Below are 26,167 nucleotides of genomic sequence, written 5' to 3' on the forward strand. Positions count from 1 at the left end.
AGAAGAGGTTAGAATTGGCAGGAACCCACCCCGTGTGTGTGTGTGTGTGTGTATGTGTGTGTGTGTGTGTGTGTGTGTGTGTAAGTTTGGATATTTTTTTGGCAAGATTTGAATAAACCCTTTTGAGTGTCAAAGTGAACATGTACTTTTAATTTTCAGTCTTTGGACTGCTTTCAAATGCGCCTACTAGTTCCAATTCATTTATAGTTAAATGGTCACAGTTTTGTTTCACAAGAGTCAAGAATGCTCAAGAGATCTCATTAGCAAAAAAAGAGAATAACTTAATACAGCTGAATCTTCAGACTTATTCCTTGGGAAATCAAGCAGGTATCCCCTTAATGTAATTTGGAGCAACATAACTATGACAAAACTAGTTCATTAAGAATTTTGATGAATATTCTGTCTGGTTAATTATGCACAATCCTTTAAACTATATAACTAGAATTTTGTGCATATCAGGGATAATTGGGGTATTCCGATGCTGTTCTGTAATTCCATAAATTGAGAATTTTCACAGCTAGGGTATGAAACGTTATGGGAAAATGACAAGTTACTTTTTAACCCTTTTTTCTTACATATCCAGAAGCTAGCTTAAGTTTTCTCCACAAAAGTATATATTTTTTAAATCTTATACTATGCAATATTATACCATCATACATTTTTTCTATAAACATTTTGATAAATAACATACATATCAAGATCTTCTGCATTTCAGTGCAAGAAAGGGTGAGTCTTCAACCAGGATTAATCAGTCAAGCATTCTCAACACTAACAAATATATAATGTGTTGACACAGGTCCTCAGTGTCCTTGGCCCTTGCAACTCAGACCTTGAATTAGAGCTTTCCTAATCCATGTGGAGACATAGAAAAATAGCACTAGCAATAGCTGTTAGACTTATATACCGCTTCATAGGGCTTTCAGCCTTCTCTAAGCGGTTTACAGAGTCAGCATATTGCCCCCAACAATCCGGGTCCTCATTTTACCCACCTCGGAAGGATGGAAGGCTGAGTCAACCCTGAGCCGGTGAGATTTGAACAGCCGAACTGCTGAACTGCAGTCAGCTGAAGTAGCCTGCAGTGCTGCACTTTAACCACTTCGCCACCTCGGCTCTTACAATGTCCATTGTATAGAGAAAAATTGGGCATGGTCAGGATAATTCATATCACTTGATACTTGAATCAAAAATGATCATGTCGGGTGTGCCCAGAGGTTACGGAATATAAGGTTTTCTGTAAGAGCAAACTAGCATTAAAACTTTTGAAAGTTCTATTCCACCAATGTACTTATTAGTACCTCATCACATACTGACCACAAGGAGACAGTAGATTTATTTATTTGTTAGATTTTTATCTTGCCTTTATTACATTAGAAATCAAGATTTAACATTATACTCATTATATGTCACCTCTTTGTATATGATTCCGCCTACTCTTTGTTTGAGACAGTGCTAATCTGAGTTCACTTGTATCTGCCTTTCATCCTAGAGGCACACACACAGAGTCCATGCTGTTTACTGTCATACTAATAAAATGTAGTTAGATAGATCAGGTTTTCCCTGACACTATCAGGTATCCCCCTGAATAAGTCTCCTTACAGTTGCCAACAGGAATAAAACTTGCTTCATCAATTTTTATCAGACGGGATTCCCACTTTCTGTAACACTTACAGGAACACACCCAACACAGCTGTCAACATTCCAGGACAGCCCAGGTTTGCATATTTGTGACTTAATTTTCAACTCTGCTCTACCTAATGCTTGAAATGTAGCCCTTGCTATGAACTGTTCTTGGAAGATGAACACTGTCTTCCTCTAGCTAACAGGAGGTACATTTAGGTATAGATATACATACATTTAGGTATAGACTGTAAAGGTAAAGGTTCACCTTGCACATATGTGCTAGTCATTCCCGACTCTAGGGAACGGTGCTCATCTCTGTTTCAAAGCCAAAGATGTCTCTGTGGTCATGTGGCTGGCATGACTAAGGTGCATGGACTGCTGTTACCTTCCAACCAAAGGTAGTCTCTATTTTTCTATTTGCTTTTGAACTGCTAGGTTGGCAGAAGTTTGAACAAGTACTGGGAGTTCCTTCTGTTACATGGTGCTAGGGATTTGAACTGCTGAACTGAGTAGCCACTGAGCCACTGTCTCTCTCTATAGATTGTATCTCTACCTAAATGTTTACCTCTTATGCCTACTAAATATCTGCCTCCAGCTTGAGGTGCCAAGGACAGTCTTGGATTAACCAAAATAATGCAGCAGTATGGAGCATTCCACATTATAGTAAGTGTATAAAAATGGATCATGCTTTTGGTAGAAGTAAACGCAAAACCTAACACCTGGTGCTATGACCCTAGGGTGGAAATGGTCAGCAAAAAGCAAATAGACACCAATGATTATGGTATACATTGATACCATGAGAAAGGTGTGAAAAGGTAGCAGAAGGGTCAATCACATAGCTTGTCAAAGCACTGCAGAGGAAATGGCACTGACTGACTACATTAGCACCCTCCCCCTGTTTATCTTTCTGTTACCTATCTGTTTAAATGTTATTGCCAAAATATATAACATGAGAAGTGGGCTTGTTCTGGGTTCTCTCTTGCCATCTACCAATAGGGAATCCGGTGACTAATTGTAAGTATTTTCACTAAAGTATATTTTGTTGTTTCTATTTCTCAAATACCTTGGTTGCTTTTAGGATTTTCCTCACAACAATAAATTTATACTTAGGGCATTCTTACTCGAGGATTATTTCTCACACATTATGTAAAGACCTAGCCCTCTGAGGAAGGCTGTAATTGCTGGAAAAGGTAGAAGGAAAGAGAAGAGGATGTCCAAAAGTAAGATGGGTGAATTCTGTTAAAGTGGTAATGAGTACACCATTGGAAGAGCTGTAAGACCAGGTTAGGGACAGATCACCATGGAAAAAATCTATTTATGAGGTTGCTGGGAGTCGGCAATGAAGTAATGGCATGTAAACATCATGACATTATGGGGATGTGATGGCTCAGTGGCTAAGATGCTGAGTTTGTCGATCAGAAAGTCGGCAATTCAGTGGTTCGCATCCTTAGCACTATGTAACGGGGTGAGTCCCAGCTTCTGCCAATCTAGCAGTTCAAAAGCACATAAAAATGCAAGTAGAAAAATAAGGACCACTTTGGTGGAAAGGTAACAGCACTCCGTGCACCTTCAAGGTTGAGTCATGCTAGCCACATGACAACGGAGATGTCTTCAGACAACGCTGGCTCTTTGGCTTAGAAACGGAGATGAGCACCATCCCTAGAACCAGAAACAACTAGCACACACGTGCAGGAAAATCTTTACCTTTATTTAAACATCATGAAGAACCAAGAGAAGGTAAGGGAGCATCACATAATTTTTCCCCTTAGCTATCATGTCCTTAACTCTTTCACTGACACACTCAATTTTACTTTTCAGCACTTAATGAGTCTTAATGTGTTGTCATGTAAGCAATGGAAGGATTGGAGACAGCACTTTGTGTTGTTCTTAGGGCATCAGTTGGCCTTAATCTAACTGACCAAGGGCACTCTATTTTTTTGTTTCATGAACATTGCTGATTTCTTAAAGACAATAGTAGGTTCAATAATAAATGCAGATATTTAATCAAGTTGTCAAATTCTACTCCAGCAAATAAAAGCAATTTCCTAGTCAATTTTTGTTTGAAGATGTTGAAGTTATTGGCTTGCCATACATCAAGATTTGGATCTATGGACTTCTGGTTTGGGCGGTGTCTGTGGGAGTTGTTTCGTTTTTAACAGCTCCAGACCTTGGCTGTGTTAAGCTGTCTAAACAGCATCCATCAACTGTTTGACAGTTTGATTACCTCTCCTTCGGGCATAGGAGGAGAAGTGAGAAGCTATGTTTGGGGAGTGCTCCATTCAACCCCCCAGAACATAAATCTGGGGCTGGAAGGTGTGAGCCATCCTATAACTCAGTGAATTCTCCGCGCCAAGGACTTTTTCTGCCTTTTTGCAGAACGAAGGCATATGTCTACCCTCAGCTCAATGATTGATTTATAACTGATTCCAACACGGGCAGACAGATACCGGAGAACTTCTAATTGTATGTATTACAGACTTTAACTTCATTAAAAAAAAATCCTTCTGTTTTACTACCTGGCAGAAAGACAAAGACAAGATGGTGCTGAACAGCTTTGTAGGCGTGGTCATGCTGTGATGTTATAGACTTTCACAGAGCTTAGACCATCTAAAGATCATTAAATCAGTAGTGACTTGTTATCAAACTACATAGTAATTACTGGAACAAGCGGCTTGCCTGGATTTAGTAATTGGGTGGAGAAGATTAATGAGAAATGGCATCTAACCAAAAAATTAACGCCTCGAAAAGCACTGGCTCTTTACCTGCTCTGGCATCTAAATTACAGTCATTACTCCCCTCCCAACCCCCTCCTACTCCTGCTGGGGAACCTTTGACTTGAGAAATACTGCAAAAAGAATTAAGTGATGCCTTAACCAAGGCTTTAAAAAATCATGCAGCTGCGATGGAAATTAAAATACAGGAAAAGATTTCTGTTGCTTTTAACTATTTGTCAGAAGAAGTTATGTATTCAGTCCAGATTCTTAATCAAGACATTAGAGATGATATTTTGGAGGCTTTTAAATGCTTATCTGGCTATGTATCAGGAATCAAGGATAAATTGGAAGATCTTAGTGATTCCAATATTAATCTGGTAACTAAAATGGATGTGGTCCAACGCAAGGTTGATGATGCAGAAAATGAAATTATAATGTTGCAGTACAGAGAGATGGAATTTGCTTTAACGATAAAGGGGCCTTAAAGAGAAAAACCAAGAAAATTTGAAGCAGATCTTCTCAGAAGCTTTTGATCAATTGATGGGACGGCCAGGAGGGGATTTTGACTGGCAGATTGACAAGATATATCATGTTAATTCCTGGCTTGCCAGACAAAAACAACCCCCAAGGGACATTGTGGTGTATTTTGCCAGAGAGATACGAGGAATTTGATACAGCAAGAGTCTTATAAAACCAAGTTGCAAATTGGGGGTCAGGAGGTGACTGTTTTGAAGGAAATACCACCCAAAAAGCTGAGATCAAGGAAAGATTATGCCTTTTTAGTGGATGAGCTCAAAAACTGTCAGTTACAGTTCAGATGGGAAGCTCCAGCTGGACTAGCAGTTAATTACCAGTGGCAAAGATATCATCTTAACTTGGTATGGAAGGCTCAAGATTTTTATAATAATATACTGAAGGCTGGACATTCCCCTCCCCCTTCAGGACCCAGAGAAAGAGAACAAGAAGGACAGGACAGACAGCAAGATACCCAAGGATCATTAAGGCTGGATCAACTTCCTCTCTCAGAACTAGAAGGAGCGAAGGAGCAAAGACAAACCCACGGGGTCACTAGGCATATGGAACAAGAGTTAAAAAAGCAACAAGCTTTGCAACAAACACACACAATGGATCAAGAACTCACAGGTTTCAGTTCAGAAGCAGTGGGAGGAGCCAGGCTGAAAACCAAACTACAGGATTTTCAGATGGCTTTTAAAAAGCTTCAGGGAGCTAAAGATGACAACTAAGTTCTTAACCTGGAACGTTAATGGCTTAAATTCTCTACAGAAAAGGAAGAAAATAAATCATTATTTGAAACAATTTAAGAATGACATAATTTGCCTGCAAGAGACACATATCAGATTAACTGACCAGAAATATTTGATCAATTGAAGACTAGGACGACACTTTGTAGCCTCTGCCCCAGAGAAGAAAAATGGTAGCGTTATTTACTTAAGAAAGGACTGAAAGCCGAACTAATTGAAGCAGAGTCCCAAGGAAGATATATTGCAATAGAACTGGTATTAGAAGGGAAAAAGATGCTTTTAATGGGAATATATGCTACCAATCAACAACAAGATAAATTTTACAAAATGCTCCATACTAAGTTAATACAGTGGGATTATAGATCTTCCATATTAATGGGTAACTGGAACGGTGTTCTGGATACCAAGAAAGACAATAAGGGTCTCCTGCAAAATATCCAAATGCGAGTGAAATTACCTGTCTTTTTTCGATATGATGGATGATATGGAGCTAAGAGACATCTGGCGAGAAAGGAATGCAAAAGAACAGGACTTTACATTTTTTTCTGATAGACATCAATCCTTTTCCAGGATTGACTTTATATTAATAACAAATAGCTTTCTAGAGTAAAGAAGATGAAGATATGTTCCAGAGCTTTAACAGATCATAACCCGGTTTGGATGGAGTTGGAATTTGGGAAGGAAGCTAGAAGGACTTGGAGATTAAATGAAAATTTATTTAGATATGAGAAAAATTTTAATGAATGTAAAATATTGTTGAGAGAATATTTTGTCTTTAATATGAATAAGGGCACATCTATGGAAATGGTTTGGGATGCAAGTAAAGCGTACATGCGAGGAGTCCTAATAAATTTAAATAGGTTACATAGACGTAAACAGAAAAGAAAAAGAAATGAACTTGAGGAAGAGATTAGGAAGAGAGAACAGGAGCTAATATTAAATCCAGGAGATAAGAAGATTAAAGAAGCAATTACTTTATTATGAGCACAATTTAATATGCTGATGTCAGACCAGGTGGCTACTAATTTGTTATATGAAAAACATAATACTTTCTGTAATGCAAATAAACCTGGTAGATGGTTAGCATATTTGACTAGGAAGAAACAGAAATCTCACAACATATTGAAAATACATTACAAAGGGAAGGAAGTGTATCAACAGGATGAGATTCAAAAGGCCTTTCATGAATTTTTTACAGGATTGTACACGAGCAACAAAATACAAGGTTTAGATATAGATAGATATCTGGACAAAGAAAAAATACCTATAGTTAAGGACGAGCAGAGGGAAAGATTGAATCAACCAATAACCTCGGGGGAAATTCTCCAGGTAATTAAACAGCTAAAGGCAGGGAAAGCACCAGGTACAGATGGTTTGACAGCGGCTTATTACAAAAATTTACAATTAGAAATCGTAGAACCCCTTAAGGAATTATTTAATAAAATCCAAATGGAAGGGAAAGTACCCCCATCTTGGAAGACAGCTTTCATATCCCTGATACCTAAAGAAGATCAAGATCTTAGTCAACCAAAAAATTACAGACCTATATCATTACTTAATATAGATTATAAAATTTTTACAAAAATACTAGAGAATAGGTTAATGTTGGTTATTCAGCAATTGATTCATAATGATCAAACCGGTTTTATGCAAGGGAGACAAATGAGAAGTAATGTTAGACAAATTGTTAATATACTTGAATACTTGGGAAAGAATAATCAAATGCCCGCAGTGCTTATATTCTTAGATGCCGAGATTGCAGACGATTTGGTTATAACATTAACCCAACCAGAGAAATCTATCAAGGTTTTAGTGAATATGATTAATCAATATGGCCAAGTATCTGGATTTAAAATAAACCTAGGAAAAACAAAGATGCTAGTTAAAAATATGAACATTAATCAAAGGGAAGACTTAGAAAAAATGACAGGATGTGAAATAGTTAAAAAGGTTAAATATATAGGAGTTTACATCTCAACCTCAAACAGGAAACTATATAAGTATAATTATGAGCCACTATGACATAGTATACAGGCAGAGATGAAGAATAAGGAAAAATTACAATTATCTTTGTTGGGAAGAATAGCAGCAGTGAAAATGAATGTCTTGCCTAAATTTACATTACTTTTTCAAATGATACCAATACTTTAAAAAGATGCAAATTTGCTAGAATGGCAGAAGGGTATTAACAAATTTGTTTGGGCAGGGAAAAAGCCGAGAATAAAACTTAAAATTATGCAAGATGTACGTGAGAGAGGAGGTTTGAAATTGCCAAATCTAAAACTATATTATGAAGCAGTAGTTTTATCACTAAGTGATTGGATTACCTCAACAGATGATAGAATACTTAATACCGAAGGGCATGATTTGGTATATGGTTGGCATGCCTATCTGTTATATGACAAGAAGGTGGACAAGAATTTCAAAAGTCATATTTTAAGGAATGCTCTATTGCGGGTTTGGAAAAAATATCAACATAAACTAAATGATAAGATACCTATGTGGGCAATTCCCAGACATGCAATAGAGAACATAAATATAGTACAAAAACAGGATGTAACAGCTTCTCACTTTAGAAAGAGGTGTATTACAACTAAAACCCTTGAATGTACTAAAAGAGGAAAAGGTAATTCAAACATGGTTTCAGTATGGGCAACTACAGGCCAGATGGAAAAAAGATCAAAAAATTGGTTTTACGCAAAATGAGGATAATTTACTAAAACAAATTAGGGATCAAAGTCAAATGCATATAAAAAGGTTATACAATGTATTAATAGAAATGGATTCGGAAACAGAATTAGTCAAAGACTGCATGATAAAGTGGGCACAAAATTTTGAAGAACCAATAATGTTGGATACACGGGAAAAGATATGGGTAAGAAAAGTAAAATTCACACAAGCCCAAAATTTGAGAGAGAACTTTTATAAGATGTTTTATAGATGGCATTTAGATCCTAAAAAACTGGCCTGTATGTATCCGAATTTACAACTGAAATGCTGGAGATGTGATTGTGTTGATGCTACATATTACCATATATGGTGGACTTGTAAAAAAGGTTAAAGCATTTTGGATAAAAATATGGTGGATTATGCAAAATGTTCTTTAAAAAAAGGATAAAGTTTATCCCTCAGTTATTCCTGTTAGGCATAACTACTGATTGTACTGTTATAGAGACTAATTTGATTTTGCATTTAATAATGGCAGCAAGATTGTTGGTGACGCAATACTGGAAGAAGGAAGATTTGCCTACTATTCAAGAATGGACATTAAGAGTCACAAACATAGCAGAGATGGCTAAAATATCAGCATATCTCAAGGACCACTCAAATGAGAAATATACACTGGAGTGGAGAAGATGGATTGACTATATTCAAAATAAATACGAGGCTAAGAAATTCCAGATAGTTTATGACTCAAGAAGCAAGGAATGATATAATCTGTTTAGAGTTAGCCTAACAAAAGAGGAGTTAAAGCTCAAATGAAAGATGATACTAACTTTCTTTTTAAGTTTATTTTAGAACATCTTTGTTAAAGATTTATACCCTGTATTTGTTCTGGGAAGTTGGGGGGGGGAGGTTGGGGAGGTTGGGTTCGGGAGGGGAGAGTGGGGATGGGGAGGTAAATATTTGTAAAAGCTTTTTTTTTTCAAAAATTTTCAGTTAAAAAAAAGATTTGGATCTATTCTAACCCTGAAAAGCTTTGGGAAATGATTGAGATGAGACATAGCAAAATACATCCCCCTTAGAAATATTGAAATCAGGATGAGTAATGAAGCAAAGACATTATTACTACACACCTTATCAATAAACATTACTGTTATGAAACATTTTACTTTTTATGAAATTAATATATTTCAGTGAATGATACTTATGGTTCATTGCTGAAGTAGAAATATGATCTGATAGTCATGTGTTTCTTCACAATCTCAACAATCCAGCACATTGTGTATACCTACAGCTCCACAAACTGTAGGCTTTTTGACTAAGATAAATTGCAACATATATATCCATTTTTTTCTTCCTAAATTGGGCTCTCTCCATCTGAATCCACTACATTTAATAATATACATAGTGAAAACAATACAATTGTACCTTTTGTATAAATTTCAAAAAAATGTGGCAGAATGAAATTATTAATTAGTGTGAGTCTTTTTAATATGCAGCTTGAACAGTGAGCTATCACTATGGAAAGCAATGGAAAGACTCCATTAATTAATAATGGAAAGTTGGATTTGACGAAAGAATGGAAGGAGAGAGGGAGGGAGGAAAGAAGGGGAAATTTAACATATTATCCCATCTGCCTTCCACCCCCAATAAAAAAGCAGCTTCATAATACTATGGAAGGAAAAGAGAACTTCAGTGAAAATTGGAATTTTGTTAAGTCATTCATTCTTAACAACAATGACTTAATGACTGTACCAAACAATTGGTACAGATATGTTTATCTGTTCAGGAATTAATTTCAAATGCTTGGAATTTTTTTTAATAAAAAGATATGATCTGAATGGGATATGATCACAGTTGTGAAATACAAAATGTTTACAAGATATCCCAAAGTAACAATGGACTGTCCCAAATCTAATTTGACACTATGAAGAAACAATAAAGAACTTGGCTGAAATTGCCAACTAACAGAGCTATTAAGTCATTCATTATGTACATGAGAAAATTACAACACAGGCTACATTTAACAGGTGAGCTGCATGTTTTCAGCCTGGCCTCCATTTAAATCTATCTTTATGACAATAAAAATAGGCACAATAGCACTTTATCTGTCGGATTTTAGACCTAAAGAAGGATTTAATTCCCACTTATGTTCTGATTTACTGGTCAGTTTATAATAACTATATTTTACCATCTTACATTTTTGAATCCTCTGTAAAGCACTTGAAGTTCCTTCTTTGTGAAATTGGTTTGTGCCTCAAGTTGTTCTAATCCTTCTGGTCGATAACATACTGTTGCAATTTCCAATTCATCTTCAATTTTATCTAAAACAAGGACAAAGTTTGATTTGGAACACCATACTGTTTTGAGAAGTAGTGGAAGGAATTAAACAAAAACCAATTAATTTAGACATAATTACACATTAAGCTGTATACCCATCCAGTTCCACTTAAAGTAAAATCAACAGAAAAAAACAGAGGCATATTGCACATTTTTTTGTAAGAGTTATTATCACACAAACTATTATTATTGCATTCCTTTTGTAATGCTCTATTCCTTAATAACGTTTGAAACATGTTTCAAAATCAACCAGAAGATAAGAGTCTCAAGTTCCTGCTCGATGATTTGAAAATATTTTCCAACATGCAGCATTTTTTTTAGAACAATATCACAAGTTGTAGGTAGAACAAGGACCCAACGTGCTAAAACAGAGTAGACAAAAAGTTGTGAAATCCCCCTCTCACACACTAATATGGCAATGTGTATTGCTTGACAGATATAAATTACTTTCACATAATATATTTAAGATCAGAACAAACAATTATTACATTCAGCAGGCATGGAGATCCATTTTTCTTTTGTTATGCAACAAAAGAGTTGGAAAAGACATTCTAACTAATACAGTGTTATCAAAGAGCAGTGTCAATTCCCTGGAATTATTTTCCACAATATATGGCTTTTCTTCTGCTAAGTGAAGAAACAGCAAAATGGTAATAAGTTCATGAAATGTGAAGTAAGTATATCTTGCCTATGTTATAGAACAGCCTTCCCAAAAGAAGCTACATTAGACTTGATGTTATTATTACTAAATTACTATTCTAGAAGTTAAGTCAGTGCTTATTCTGAGGTTTATATTGATGCATGTTAGTGGTTTTTAACTTTTACATTTGTAGTTATATTATTGATATTTGATGATTATATATTGTTCATTTCTTTTATATATTGCCAAGAGTCACATGACTACAGTGGTTTAGAAAACTAAATATACAAATATTTATTTAAAGTGAGAGGCAGTAACACCGTGGAGAACATTTCTTTTCCCCATGTCTTGCTTTTCTATATAATAATTGAGCACTGCTACTATTCACATATATCTTGTCCATAGATGTAATAGTAACTTCCTAAGATAATGAGCAGAGAGCAATTTCAATGTAATTAGATATTGTATTTTATTTTTGATTGTAATTAGATATTGTCTTTTATTTTTGATTGTATTCTAATTACAATTAGAAGTTTGCCTTTAGCTTGGGGACTTGTAGCAAAGTGCCTCATTGCATTCTATGGCTACATATAATCCATCACTTGGAAATCAGAAAGGATGAAATGAAAGCATTTTAGAACCTATTAAGTTGACTTCATTTTATAAATATGTAGATCAATATCAATTTAATCTATAGGTTTTTTTCACATACATAACTTTAAATATGGCAAAAAAGATGCAGTAAAAGTTACAACATTCCTTAACATCCATAATTTCTGTAGGCAACTTATATAGTTGTTAACACACATTCTGAGATTTTTTAAAAAAAAAAATAAATTACCCTAATAATGAACTTTGTTACCTACATTTCCCAAATGCATTCTTCAGGGCGAACAGTCACATTTTAAATCCAATTTTAAGAAAGAAAAGTGAAATCTTCATCATGCCAACATTGACTCCTGGTAATCTAAGTCTCCATGTATTTTTTTTTATAATGTTGGAATAATATGTCCTCTTCTGGAATGCTTCTTCAATTATCCAGTTTTTCCAAGTGTCCGGGTATTCAGCGGGGATCTTTGTAATGAAAAGGCAAGTAGATGACTGAGGTATTTTTTTCCCCATTCCATTCATTTGTGTCCAAATCTCAAACTGCCTAGACAAGTTCCTGCAGTAGACTTGGCAAGGTTTTTCAGAAATAGTTTACCATTGACTCTTTCCTAGTTATTGGCCCAAGATCACCCAGCATCGTGCCAAAGACAGGACTAGAACTAAAAGTCCTCTGGTTTCTATCACGATGCCTTAACCATTCTACCAAACTGGCTCTTGTGAGGCATTATTAGTAGTTAGCTGTTTATTTTCAACTACCCAATATACTTTGCAGACTCACATTTTCCACTTTTGTTCATATTTTGATAGAGTTTGAAATTCGAGGAAAACACTGTTTTTGTGGTTTTCATAGATAGAGATAAATGCAAGGTGCAAGAATTGATCTCTTGCCAATGCTAATAAATTGTATCTCAGAAAAAAAGTGTCATTTGTACTACAGACAATATCTGTGAACATATTATATCTGGGCATTGTCTCAGGCTTTTCCCTAAAACTCTCTTTCCCTCTGTACATATACGTACATATAGATACACACCCCAAAATTGAAAATGGATTTTTGAAACCGGGATAGATGTTTATTTCATGCTGAGCCAAGTCACTGATGCTATGAAGATGAAATACCAGCAGAAATAACCTTAGCTCAGTGTTGCTCCATGTCTTCATATAGAAAATAACACATTTAAAGCCAAAAAACACTGAAAAGCCTCTCTATAAATTCATGTTATTGATGTGCCAATTATCTCAGCATCTCTTCCACAAGATTGCCTCCTCTGTCATGACACTAAAACTTGTCATCTTTGTACATCTTCATTAACAGGCCAGGCAGATGGTTGAGAACTCTCCTGCCTCACAATTTCATTTGGGGGCCAGCTTACGCCAGGTCCTGCTGGGATGTATCGCACTGATCCCTATTTATTCCAACCTAGCAACAAAAAACAAAAAAAATACATGTGGCAAAATGAAAGCTTTTATTGGGATGGAGAACCTGAAATGGATAGGCACGTTGTAAAGTTGCAAATTGGTCTCTCCAGAAGAACTTCTGTGGCTTGTCAAACAATGAGATACCAGATTCTTTGTTCTCAATGGCCTCAATTCCTTGTTTGGAATACCTTCACTTGTTGCCTAACTATGTTTCATGGAATCTGCAAAAGTACAGGTACAGAACCTATCTAGAGCATAGTTCCATGGAGAGAACAGCACGAATGAATCCTATATATTGCTGCTGGTGGTTATGGGGTGGACTTCCATCCAAGTTTCATGAAAGGATCAGTTGGATGGATCTTGTACTTCTGGGACAGCAGCCTAAGAAGAGTAAGGGGTGAGAGAAAAAAGGAGAGAGGGAAAGACACATGAGCAACCAGCAGCAGCTACCTGAAAAGCCGCCTTTCAATTGGAGACTGTTAGAAATCAACCTTTGCATTGCTGCATTCAATCTAAGCATCTGCAAAGCAAAAGCTGCACAACAGACTTTGGCCAGCAATAGCAGTCATTGGCATGGAATGCAAGAGAGAACTTAACTGGAAGAAAGGATTAATGTTTTCCCTATGTATGGGAGACACCACTGCTGACTCTGGGGAGTGGCGGAAAAATGGTTGTAGTAATGCTAATGAATATTTGTAATATAGGAAGATTGTATTCAGATACAGCAATGGATGCCAAGATCTAGATATTATATTTGGAAACTCCCTTCCTTACCTGTGTGATGACCAAGCACCTGGCATCCTCAGCTCTTGAAGTGAGTTAAGAACTTGGTGCAGGACAAGATATCTATATACATTCTAGACATAGAAGTGTTAGTCATATGGACACTCACCAAATTTGTTGTCATATTCAATTGGTTTTTATGAGGTATCTTTTTCTTCATAGATTCCAAACATTGAAGTTAGTTTTAGGTATGCATGATATCTAGCATCTGTTTGGTCGCATTTAGTAACATACGCCAGTTGTGACTTAAGGGTGATTATATGCATGTATGTATGTATGTATGTATGTGTATATGTATGAAGATATCTATGTATGTCTATGTGGGTATGTATGTATGTATGTATGTATGTATGTATGTATGTATGCATATAATTATATATATAATTTGTAACCTGCCCTATACATACATACATACATACATACATACACACACACACACATATACATACATACATACATACATACATACATACATATATATATATATATATATATATATATATATATATATATATATATATATATATATATATATGTTGGTCTTGTTGTATTCGGGTCTTTTCCCATGTAAGATTGAGATTGTCTTGGCAACGTTTCAGCAAGGTCTCACTCACCATCCTCAGGCTAGTGTTTTTGGCTTAAAGTGTGGTCGGAGATGCCGTCTTTCTATAAATCTTGGTGGGTGGATGTGGAGTGCTGGCGTTTCATAAGTGGATTGATTGGCTGTGTGGCTGTAGCTGTAAGCTGCTGGAAAAGGGAGGAAATTTTTTCTTTTTTTCTTACTGCGTTCTTGTGTTCTGCGATGTGTGTATCTATTTTTCTGTTCGTTTGTCCTATGTATGTTGCAGGGCAGACTTTGCATGGTGTACAAAATATCATGCAAAATCTGCCCTGCATAGGACAAACGAACAGGAGTGAGACCTCGCTGAAACGTTGCCAAGACAATCTCAATCTTACACGGGAGAAAACCCGAATACAACAAGACCAGCATACCTATACCCGTGAAAATCTATGCAAACACACATACACACACACACACACAAACCTCCCTCCCTCCAAGACAGTAAATGTTTGCAGTTATGTTCGAGATTAGCATGTGAGGGATTTTGTTTAAGGAACATTTTGGGATTTTTTTGATCATTAAAGATATATACATACATACCTAAGGAGCACATGGTACCATATGGTTATTATAGAAAACCATTTTCTCTAACTGTTTTTCAACACGAAAGATCAATACCATTGGCTAATGGATTTCTTTTAAAACATGGCTGCACCTCCTATATTACTATCATCTAAATCATCAAGGCTTTTGTTCTTTCCTAATCACACTTATGTATTTTAAAAATATACAGTGCAGATATTTCACAGGTCTCATTTAAAGCTGGTGAAACTTCTCTCCAGTGATTATTGGAAAAGCCTTTCTTGCTCCATTCAGTAGCTTTAATCTATACTAATGCTGTGTTCTTGTTTTCTCTTTTATCCCCCTTTTCTCTGTCAACCTTTAATTGACTCTAAGTAACTTTTTTTTCCTTTGAACTTTCCTAATTTGCAATTAGCTTCATTTGTGGGTATCCACTCCTCCTTTAGGGACAGCGATGGTCTGCCACTGATGAAAGGCAATTTGGGAGTGAACTTACTTGATTATCTAGTCTGTCTTCTTTACTCATTTTCACATTTATTAAATTTACCTGCTATTAAGAATGGATGGAATTACCCATTCTGATTTTGCTTGGTTTTCAGTATTAAATTTGGTTTGATCACTTTCTGTACCAGTTTCTGACTTTTTCAAATTAACTAACACAGCATAAAAACCGAGTAGATTTTTGTATGCAATACGTTGTATTTAGGGATACTTTTTGGAAGACATTTTAAACCCTACTTTTCTATGCAACTTTTGAGTTTCAAACCTCATTTTGAAACTCATTTTGCCATAATATTCTAACTCTTTGCTGCCATCTAAATGGTTATGCAGTCTATGTACTGTATGACTGCCTTAGTTAGAGATCTGTTCTCACTTGCAAACTGAATTGCAAAATGGAGTGGTTTGGTATCATGGTATCATCAGATACCACAGTATCATCAGACTAGATCAGGGGTGTCAAACTCAAATCTTGGGAGCTGGCTGAGTGCAGCTCTACCGAGTTCCATTTTCACTGGCAGAGAGTTGCAGGAGGCCGTCGAAGCCAAAAATCACTGGCACAGTGACTGAGCCGCCACAGGTGTCCCCAACACAAGTGACTGGCCACGCCCACCCTGGCCCCTTAAAGTCAAACACAACCCTGATGCGGCCCTCAATGAAATCGAGTTTGATACCCCTGGACTAGATAACAGTTATGGTATCAACAAATTAGAAATTAGGAGACCTTAGATAGGAGAGGCTTAGAAAGCGATCTAACTGCATAATCTTGGCCCAAGGAAGAAAGGATGGGTCAATCCCTTCTAAAATCTTGCCAAGAAAATGGCAGTGACTTGCCAGGACTCCATACGGTTCTCGAGCCCCTCCCCCCTAAAAAAGGAGATGCAAACCAAACAATTTTTATCTCCCATCAACAATATATGTTGGTAGATTCTAGGCACATGTGTTTTCTTATGTTCTGTCCTCTTTCCTTGTATGCAAATTCCAGAACAAGTAACTGAATTTCTTTTATTCCTAAATATTAGAAGAAGCAGTGTTTCAAAATCCAAACTGAGGTCATTATTTTTGATAATGCTTAGAATTTCTTAACTGACGCAGCTTCCATGACAATAATTAAGCTGTTTGGACAAAGCAGGGCAAGCTTGAGAAGAGCTGAATCCTGGGGAGTTAAAGACCAAAAACATTGAAATAAGGACTTAAGGTGAATGCATACATTTTAGAAAGAAATGGGAGCATTGCTGTAATAGGAACTATAAATAAGAAAAATAAGAGAGAATATGGGCTCAACATCCATGCCTTTTGTTGTTTAAACATTAATGCTAAGAGGATAAGTAATTAGGAAGGCATGTATTACTTAATAATCATATTTGAGACATGGCGGGATAACTCCCATGATTAGAATCAAGCAGTCAAAGCATGCCATTTTATTCAGATTGAAATGGAGGAGAAGAGGTATTACATTTTGCACTAAATTTTCACACTTGCTGTGAATGAATGTGCGGGTAGTATAAAATGCATATGATCTAAAATGTGTTCTAAATGAGAAATGAGCAACTACATAACAAAATGTAGGTTTTTTTATGGCCACTTTTTTATTTTTATTTTTTGTGAACGATGTCCAGGTTCTGGTGTATGAGCCAATGACTGCATCCTGATATTTCACAACCCATGCTTTCAGAGCAGATCTGACACCACACTTGCCAACACATGTCAAGGCAGCACAGGTGGCGAGAGCCCTTTCTCTCTCACACCCTGCTATTATGGGGTAGAGAACAGATGAGACAGCCCCTGGAAATAAGTGATGGCAGCTCACATTTCCAAGTTGCTACCCAAAGCAATAACTGGAACCAGCACATTAAAATGTTTGACACCTGCTGTTTTCAATGCTACAGGAAGAGCCAACAACTACAGATTGTATATAATCTCTAGATATTTACAGTGGGATTACTATAGCCTCTTGCTATTATTGGGACTCGGATTCCTTTCATTTAGTATAGCCTGATGATATAAGTAAGATTCCTATAACTGTCAATATTCATTATCTATTTATTTAATAAATTTATATGGTTACCCATCTAAATACATGACTTTGGAAGGTTAACCATTAAAAGTAAAATAAAAAACAGGATAAAAGAACCACAATTTTAAGAAAACAACATCTATAGCCATGATGGCATAACTATGGCACACATGCCACAGGTGGTACAGAGAGCCCTCTCTGCAGGCATGCCACCCATCGCCCCAGCCCATCTCCACCACGTATCTGCATGCACCTCCAACCAGCCAGCTGGTCTTCATTTCTCTGCCATACATACAAGGGCACATTCAGGGGATGTGCCTGTGCATGCATGGAGAAGCAGAGAACATGTGCAAGAACCTGCACTGCATTTTAGGGTCTCGCGCAGCACCCCATTTTGACTTCCAGGTTGATGCAGGAGGTCTTCCAGGTCATAAAGGGGACGCAGGGGCACCATACGAGACTCCCATGCCCCTTTTTGGGCCTGGAAAGCCTCCTGCCCCAATCTGGAAGCCAAAAATGGACAAGAGGAGGCAGTGGGGCTGCACACGGGGTAGGGATGGTCACGCGTGCATGCACAGAGAGTCATGCATGTATGGATGGGGGAAGGGTGCACACAGCAGGATTACATGTGCATGCACAGGGGTGGGGCACATAGGGGGCACATGTGCATTGCATTATGGATGCAGGCGTGCCTGCACTCTGTAATGCGTACACGTTCTCGGTTCACGATAACAAAAAGTTTAGCCTTTTTGACATAGCATAGAATAGCTGCCAATATTCACAAGGACCGATATTCAAATGTGTCATGAGATGAGCTCACCCAGACTGTCAATGCCCTAGGTTTGATAGCAAGGGTTTTTTAAAATAACTTAAAACACCAGGGAAATCAGGGCAAGTCTCATTTCAAGACAGATGATATTTCAGAAAGCAGGTGACATGGCCAAAAATACTTTTTCTAGGTTCTGTCGGATAGAACTCTCTACCTGATTAATTCTATGTGGCAGTCTGATTACACCTTATTTTCTATGCTATTTAGCATCTATATGAAATCACTGGGAAATTTTCGGTGAAAATTTGGCACTCTGCATCATCATTTATGGATGATAACCTTTATTTATTTATTTCCATTTACTGGAATCTTAGTGATTCATGGATTCTCTGTGTCAATAATGAAACTATACCTATATTTTCAATAAGTGACAAATGAATTGATCTAAGAATTGATGAAGATCTGTTTTCCCAGTGAAATGGACTGAAAGCTTTGGGAAGTTCTAGGACTCTCAGTAATAGCCAGATGCTGTGCCTGATATTCTAGCTGCATGTTGTCTTGGGACTGCCTATGAAGGATACTGCTTGATTTATGTTTTTGTGTAGAGTTTGAAACAAAAGCCAGTGTTGTGTAGTGGTTAAGGTGTTAGGCTGGGGGAGTTCCAAGGTCAAGTGTACTCCTACTGATGAATACTGTAATCTTAGGACTGGTTTTTTTGCTTTCAGCCCAACCTTTGTCAAAGAATTCTTCTTATGGAAAAAAAAATGCAAAATGAGTATTATGTACAGCATCATGAGTACTTGGAAGAAAGATTGAATCTAAATAGATATTTGTTATATTTTCCTTTAAATATCATGTACTACATTTGAAGTAATAAAATTGGCCATGCACATATCTATGCATATAGTTTTTAGAGAGACAAATACCAAATTAAAGCAATTCAGACAAACTATCGGGTGAAAATATTAAGAATGACAAAAATTCTTTATATTAAAAAATGTAACTTTATTGAAATTATTGCATTTATATGAACAATGCATCACAACATAAACAAACTAACACAAACTTGTCTCCCATTTTTAAATGAGAAATGAAGAATTTATTCCAGTATAATAACAATCACTGTGAATAAAGTGCAACAAGAACAAATTTCAAAGACATGAAACTGAGCACAATTATTCAAATACTTCATAAATGGGACATAAATAATGATCACAAAGTTCATATTCCTTTTTCACAAACTTTAGACAAGAGAGGTTTGTTTCTAAAGTCAGGTACTGGATTAATCCTTGTTGGAAGTTACAAATAAATAATGAATTTAAACTGCATTTGACAGAACCATTAATTGTTTTTAATTTATTGTGAGTTACTTTTTTATTAAATTGCACCACTTTGGGATTGTTTTAATAAGCATTCAGGACAGAAGCATTTTGTAAAAGATTTTTTTAATGAACTATTATTAGTTAGATGGCATTTGACTTAACCTGGCAGAAGTTAAAGATACTTTATTGGTATGCAACACTTATTGCTAAACTTTATTCTTATAAATATTCTGTCACTGAAAACAACACTCTGTTCCCATTGTGGCTATCCGTAAGTTGTTTAAACTTAATGCACCCAGAATGGTCTTAAGATCCATTAGCAGAAGTTTAAAGGTATGATGCTAAACACAATGGCCACTCTGAATGAAACAACTATAACAGTTTATCCTGCTGACAAGCTTTTATGCCCAAACTGTATGCCTCCATAGTAATGAAAAAGCTTTTAGGAAATGGATTGAAATTGCTGCTGAGGCGTTGCTTGATAACAATATCTGAATCTAGTAATCATCTATCCCACTTACATAGCAATAGCAATAGCAGTTAGACGTATATACCGCTTCATAGGGCTTTCAACTCTCTCTAAGCGGTTTACGGAGTCATCATATTGCCCCCACAGTCTGGGTCCTCATTTCACCCACCTCGGAAGGATGGAAGGCTGAGTCAACCTTGAGCCAGTGAGAATTGAACCGCCGAACTGCAGATAACAGTCAGCTGAAGTGGCCTGCAGTACTGCACTCTAACCACTGCACCACCTCGGCTCCTTCAACCTGTCTTTTCTGGTCAGACAGAATTAGCATGTTGGGGACTCCATTGATTAAATAATTTTGACAGGCAGTGCCACAGGCAGGGTTCTCTGTCATTGCCCTACTGAATATCTTTCGCCTGAGGTGAAGTTGGCACCCACTCTGTTGGCTTTCCAGAAGTGTGTTAAGACCTGGCTCTGCCAACTAGCATGGAGATCCTAGAATGGGAGACAATCTTATGGTGGTTGGTGCTTGAGAACATTCTTCACATCCTTTTAACTTGTTTATTTTGTATGGATTTTTGTTTTGTTTTTATACTTGTAAATCTCCCACAGTCACTGATTAATAATCTACCAATATAGATTAAAACATGATCCTACATATTACTCTGATAGACCTTTATATGTCATATTTAATATTATTATATTACATGATTATATTATAATTACTAATTACTATATTATATTATATAACATGACAATATTACTTTGTTGTTTGTATGTACCCTGAGAGCTTATCCATCGGAGCCAATTTCATTGTGTGCCCAATCACCTGGCCAATAAATTATTCTAGTCTAAGATACTCTTTAGGAACCATTTTCTTCAAACCAGTTATGGATTGGATATTATCCTTTTTGGGAGAATTCACACTTTATTCATCCTACGTGACAGCCCCATCACAAGAAGAGGCAAACAGTCATTTCTGGAGGACAAGAATAGGTGACATTGCTCTGTATTGATTGTAAATGCAACCTCCAGTCATGCTTTTCTCTTGCCATTTTAATATTCTTTATTCTTTCCCTGTTATGTCACCTTGAATGTTCTTATCAGTTTCATCTGGTGTGCTTCGCTCTGTTACAGGATAACCCCAGTACTTCAATTGCTATTTTGCAGAGAGAAGAATGCCTCTCCGTTGAATCAATCTTTAATAAGTTCACTAATGTCTTCCAGAACTAGACTTGTGAATAATGCTACAATGACACCATAACTGTAACACCTGCCTAGTAAGTAAACCTGACAGGCTTTTCTATTTTTATTGGCTCCCACTCCAGGTGTTATCCTTTTTTTCTTAGGTTTTTGGAAAATAAATCTAATTATGCATCATTTAACCCATATTTTATTTGGACTATTTGGGAGTTTAGAGTGTAAAGCCCTTCTTTTTCAAGTGCCTGGAAAGATGATGAAATGGTGCAATGCAGGGCTTACATTAGATTTGAAGACAAGAGGCCAGAGAAAAGTAACTAGTTCAGGGGAAGAAAAATAGTAATTAAAATATTCTGGTTTCAATTCAGCAAACTTCAATTTTCAACAAAAGTGCTATAACTATTGTGCTATTATAGGATTTCTGGTTCTAGAATAGATTGCACTTAAGTGCATCCAAGGAAAAGTATAGCAATTTTGCTAAGGTACAGTTCTTGATTGTTTTTTTTTAATTTAAGTAACAGGTTCTCTAATTTGGATAACTTTGAAAATCCCTGCTTTTGGAGACAATAAAGGCCAGCATGACATTAAGAAAGGAAATTTTATTTTAAAGTTGATTATGTTATGTGAATGTATCTGATTTTGGTACTTTCTTTAATATAGACTGTATACATTTAATTTACAAAATTAAACAAAAGCAGTTTAAGTGTGCAATGTAGATGTGGAAGCTATATATATCTGATGAGAATGTTTAGATTTCCTATCAAATTAGCCAGAAGCTTTTCACATCATTTTTTTTTAATTTAAAGGAAATATTATTTATTTCTCAACTTTTAAGGGGATATATAAATGAAATTTCCACAGGCAAGGAAAGAAAATGATTACATACACAAACATATATCTGAAATGACCATCTTTACTTATAAAATTGCTATGAATTGTAGAAATGGGATGAATTTAATATTATAGCAAAAAGATTTGATATTATATGTCAAGTTTATATAAAAAAATTATTATTAGATACACGTTAAAAATAAAGTTGGAATTATTTCCCATTTTGCAGTGACTTAAAATGATTGGTTTTAAGATTCTCCTGACTTAAAACCTTGTTCTAACATCTACAGCTACTTAAAGCTTGTTTAAAATTTTAATTGCAACTATCTGAAGAGAAATGTTACTTTCATTTCAAAGCTATCGCTTCCCTCTTTGGCAGATTGAATAGCTACAGAAGAAAATTCACTGAAACAATATATTATTCCACATCACACTTATCGTTCTTGCAATTCAAAGACCCTTTTCCCCCCTTTTTTTTCCATTTCTGGGTCATGACCCCAGTATCATGTTTCCAGAGAACTTTTTTTTAATCATCTGCATTTACTTCAATGGTTTCTAGTTCACTGGTTAAATAACCTGATTCAAAGTAACTTTTTAATGCCCCTGAATACTGATGCATGTATAAGCATAGTTAACAGTCTACATAATAGTAACTTCATCGGGATACATTAATTTGGATTGTAATAGCAAGGCGTACCACACAAAGATCAGGTTGCTTTACCAGCTTTCAGAAATGCACTTTGAAGTCCAATATAGGATACATGTGTAGACCCATACCACCTTACCCTCTAGGGCAGCAATCCATGTTCCTCCATATTGAAAAGCTGGGAGACTGGGGACATGATAGGGAACAAAGATCTTCAGTTGCAAATCAAAGGTTGGAGACACATGATTGCCTAGGGTTTTCTTCCAATATAAAGGGATAAAAAACATTGCTTCTGTTGATTGCAGTATAGCCATAACTTTTGGCTAATTGCAACAAGCCACTATCAGATTGTAGGTAGTGGTGAGAAAGCAATGAGGGTATCTCTTGGACCAGTACAGGCAAACACTTAAGGAAGACCTTGCTTGCTTGCTATAAACAAGCAGAGCTTTACCTCAAATACTTGCATGGATTATATATGTCTACAACTGGAACACTGCATGATTTTATACCTGCTTTATATGAGGACCATGCTCCAATGCTACATCTGTAGACTTACTAGAAATCCATGAAAGGTGTCTTGGTCTTAATAATAAGACTGAGGAAGATGATGGAAGAACTCAGTCGATTAATGCTAAAGTGTTAATTGGTTTTCTTTGTTAGGAATATTTGCAAGAGCTCATTATTAGTTATCCCATGTCAACTATCTGCATATGCACTCTGCAATAGATCAGGAGTATGGTTTGTACCTGTAACTTCCAGCCTACTTTTCCAGTGTGAACAGAACCTTTGGTGGTGGGAAATTGCAACAACCATTTATATCATATTAGAATAAAAGGGGGAAAATTATTTGAAAGTTAGTCAAATTGATTTAAATTTTACCTCTCTGAGACAGGTAATACCATCGGGCGAATTCTAGGAAAAAGTAAGAAAACAATTTAACAAAAAAGTGCCATAGACACTTTAATATTTTTCCCCCAAAAAATATCAATGTAAAAGTTGATGGGATCCTATTCTTGCTATGAAAAGATCCCTATCTTCTACATGGTATGTTTGATTTTGGTTAACTGGATATGGACTTTTTCATTTGAATGGCCCCTTGCTGTTTTTCCCAGCTAGAGATAACAAATGTGAATCTTTTCCCTTACATGAAACCACAGGACAATGAATGACAAGACAAAACAGGAAGGCAACAGGCCGTCTGCTCATGCAAACATGCAATTGAAGAAAAGGTTCACGAAACAGTTGGAGAAGTAATGATTGCTGAAATCATGAAGAACTTTTAAAGATATGAAAGGACACCTTTCATGCAACTTCAAGAGCTTATTAAGGGAATTGGAAAGGTTTAGCGTTCTCTTTTCCAATATGGAAGAGTTGAATCTTCTGTTTCTTGTCAGTAGTAGAAAGGAACAATGACCCCTGCAAAGAAAGCCTATCTCTGATAAATTCTGATATTTTTTTAAAACCAAAGTGATCAAATGTTCTGTCAATAACTAAAAATGGTCCATCTTGTCCTAATAAGAAATAAAATGTTTAGCAATAAAGCAGGGAGAAAAAAGAGACGAAGAGCATCTACTGTCCATGTTTCAGGTCAAAATCCTGCAAATTAAGTAATGGTAAACCCTGTAAAGAAAAGTAGAACTAGTTAGAATTGCTCAGAATAACAAGCCACATTTTTCCCAGTGTTGAATTTATAATACAGAAATATGCTGCTATGAAAATACAGTTGTTTAGTATTGCTTTAGTACGGCTTTTTGGTCTGGGCTATGAATATGAAATTTCGCTCCATTTTTTTTTCTCTCTCTCTAGACCATAACAGCCAGCTTTTTCCAATTCTCTAAAAGCTATAATACGGATCTCCTGTGTCTTGTTTATAGGCTTCATTTATCCAAGTGCAACCTGTGGCGTTGCATGAATGTGTTGCAATTTACAGCCACTTTGGAATTGCACAAAAATTCTATTAACATTCTCAGTAGGGGCATTAGCAATTTAATCAAACACAAAGAAATGAAAAAAAAGAAAGAAACGCCAGGTATACACAAAGGATGGCAAATGCAGGGGGGAAAAAGTTTGTATTGTTATGTGCCTGACTTCTCTGCTATTCTTAAAGGCTTTAATTGGTCACTTTGCATTCATATTACAAACTGCAACTTGCTAAAGATGCACATGTATTGTTAAAATTAATACTACTCAAACCATACAGAACTCTTGCCATATATTTCTCTTACTGAGACATAATCCTAAACCATCATGTTTTTGTAGTATGTGAACCAATCCACTGTATTTTGGAAAGGACACTTTTTCTTAGGTGTAAGAAGGATTACCTCGTTGGTTAATTTGCACATGTGCTATTAAAATTAATCATGATAGCCCACATGTGGCTATATTTATCAACTTCAAAAAAGGACGACATATTCAAGTTAGCCAACACTAACTTTCTCCAGTGCTAAAGCAACAACAAAATAATGAAACAATTACAGTGAGCAAGAACAAGAGCCGCATATTCTTAATTGTAGGAAGATAAGGGAATTGTAACTACTATTGGTTTTTCTGTCTCAGAAGCATCACTTTTACCTCTAAACAAAATGGAAAAATTTAATAATAATAATAATAATAATAATAATAATAATAATAATAATAATAATAGTAACTCCGCCATTGCCGGTCCCAAGCCCGGATGAGAAAGGAGGAAGGTTGGGATCAGGTTGGCATCTGGTCCCGTAAAAAACCCCCCGCCAACCCATACAATATGGTGAAAAAAACAAATAAGAATTCCATACCGCATCGGTCGTCGCGCGGGTTAACAAGGGCCGCGGCGGATGTTGGGGTCCCTGGACATCCGTCGACAAGTGGGCTACAAGTGGACCAGTCAACAAAACGACAAAAATATAGTGCAGATGAAAACCGTGCCATAATGGCCTGTTACTACAACTCAGAGCCAGAAAAAAGAGGCTATTTAAAGCGAATGTATGAATTATGGAAACAACAATATCCAGATTCAAATGTTAGTGAACAACGACTAGCAGATCAAAGGCGATTTATTATACGGAATAAAGTGTTTAGTGAAGTTGAACATGGGGAAATTCAGGCAAATTGCAAAACCCCAAAAACAATATCACAAGCGGAAATAACTGATATTCAAGACACAACTAAAGACATTATAGTAGAACTCCCAGAAGAAGCTCTTGGGGAGGAAATAACACCACCACCACTAGAACCAGTTATC

The 26,167-nt window shown here is 36.3% G+C and overlaps 1 protein-coding gene across 2 annotated transcripts in view; it reads right to left on the reverse strand.

The window, feature by feature from the left end:
* KCNIP1 (potassium voltage-gated channel interacting protein 1) overlaps positions 1-26,167 on the reverse strand; it is a 362,011-nt gene that overhangs the window by 19,585 nt on the left and 316,259 nt on the right. Inside the window, exons 2-3 of one of the 2 annotated variants that reach the window (XM_087709661.1) lie at positions 23,824-23,856; positions 10,460-10,584 (exon numbers count right to left, since the gene is read on the reverse strand). In XM_087709661.1, the coding sequence (XP_087565787.1) occupies positions 10,460-10,584; positions 23,824-23,856 (158 nt within the window). The remainder of the gene's footprint in view (positions 1-10,459; positions 10,585-23,823; positions 23,857-26,167) is intronic. The other variant, XM_087709660.1, reaches the window with a different exon arrangement.

This window comes from Thamnophis sirtalis, unplaced genomic scaffold (genome assembly GCF_051295495.1).
Source record: "Thamnophis sirtalis isolate CommonGarterSnake01/CBP01778 unplaced genomic scaffold, rThaSir2_p1.2 scaffold_3, whole genome shotgun sequence".
Lineage (NCBI taxonomy): Eukaryota > Metazoa > Chordata > Lepidosauria > Squamata > Natricidae > Thamnophis > Thamnophis sirtalis.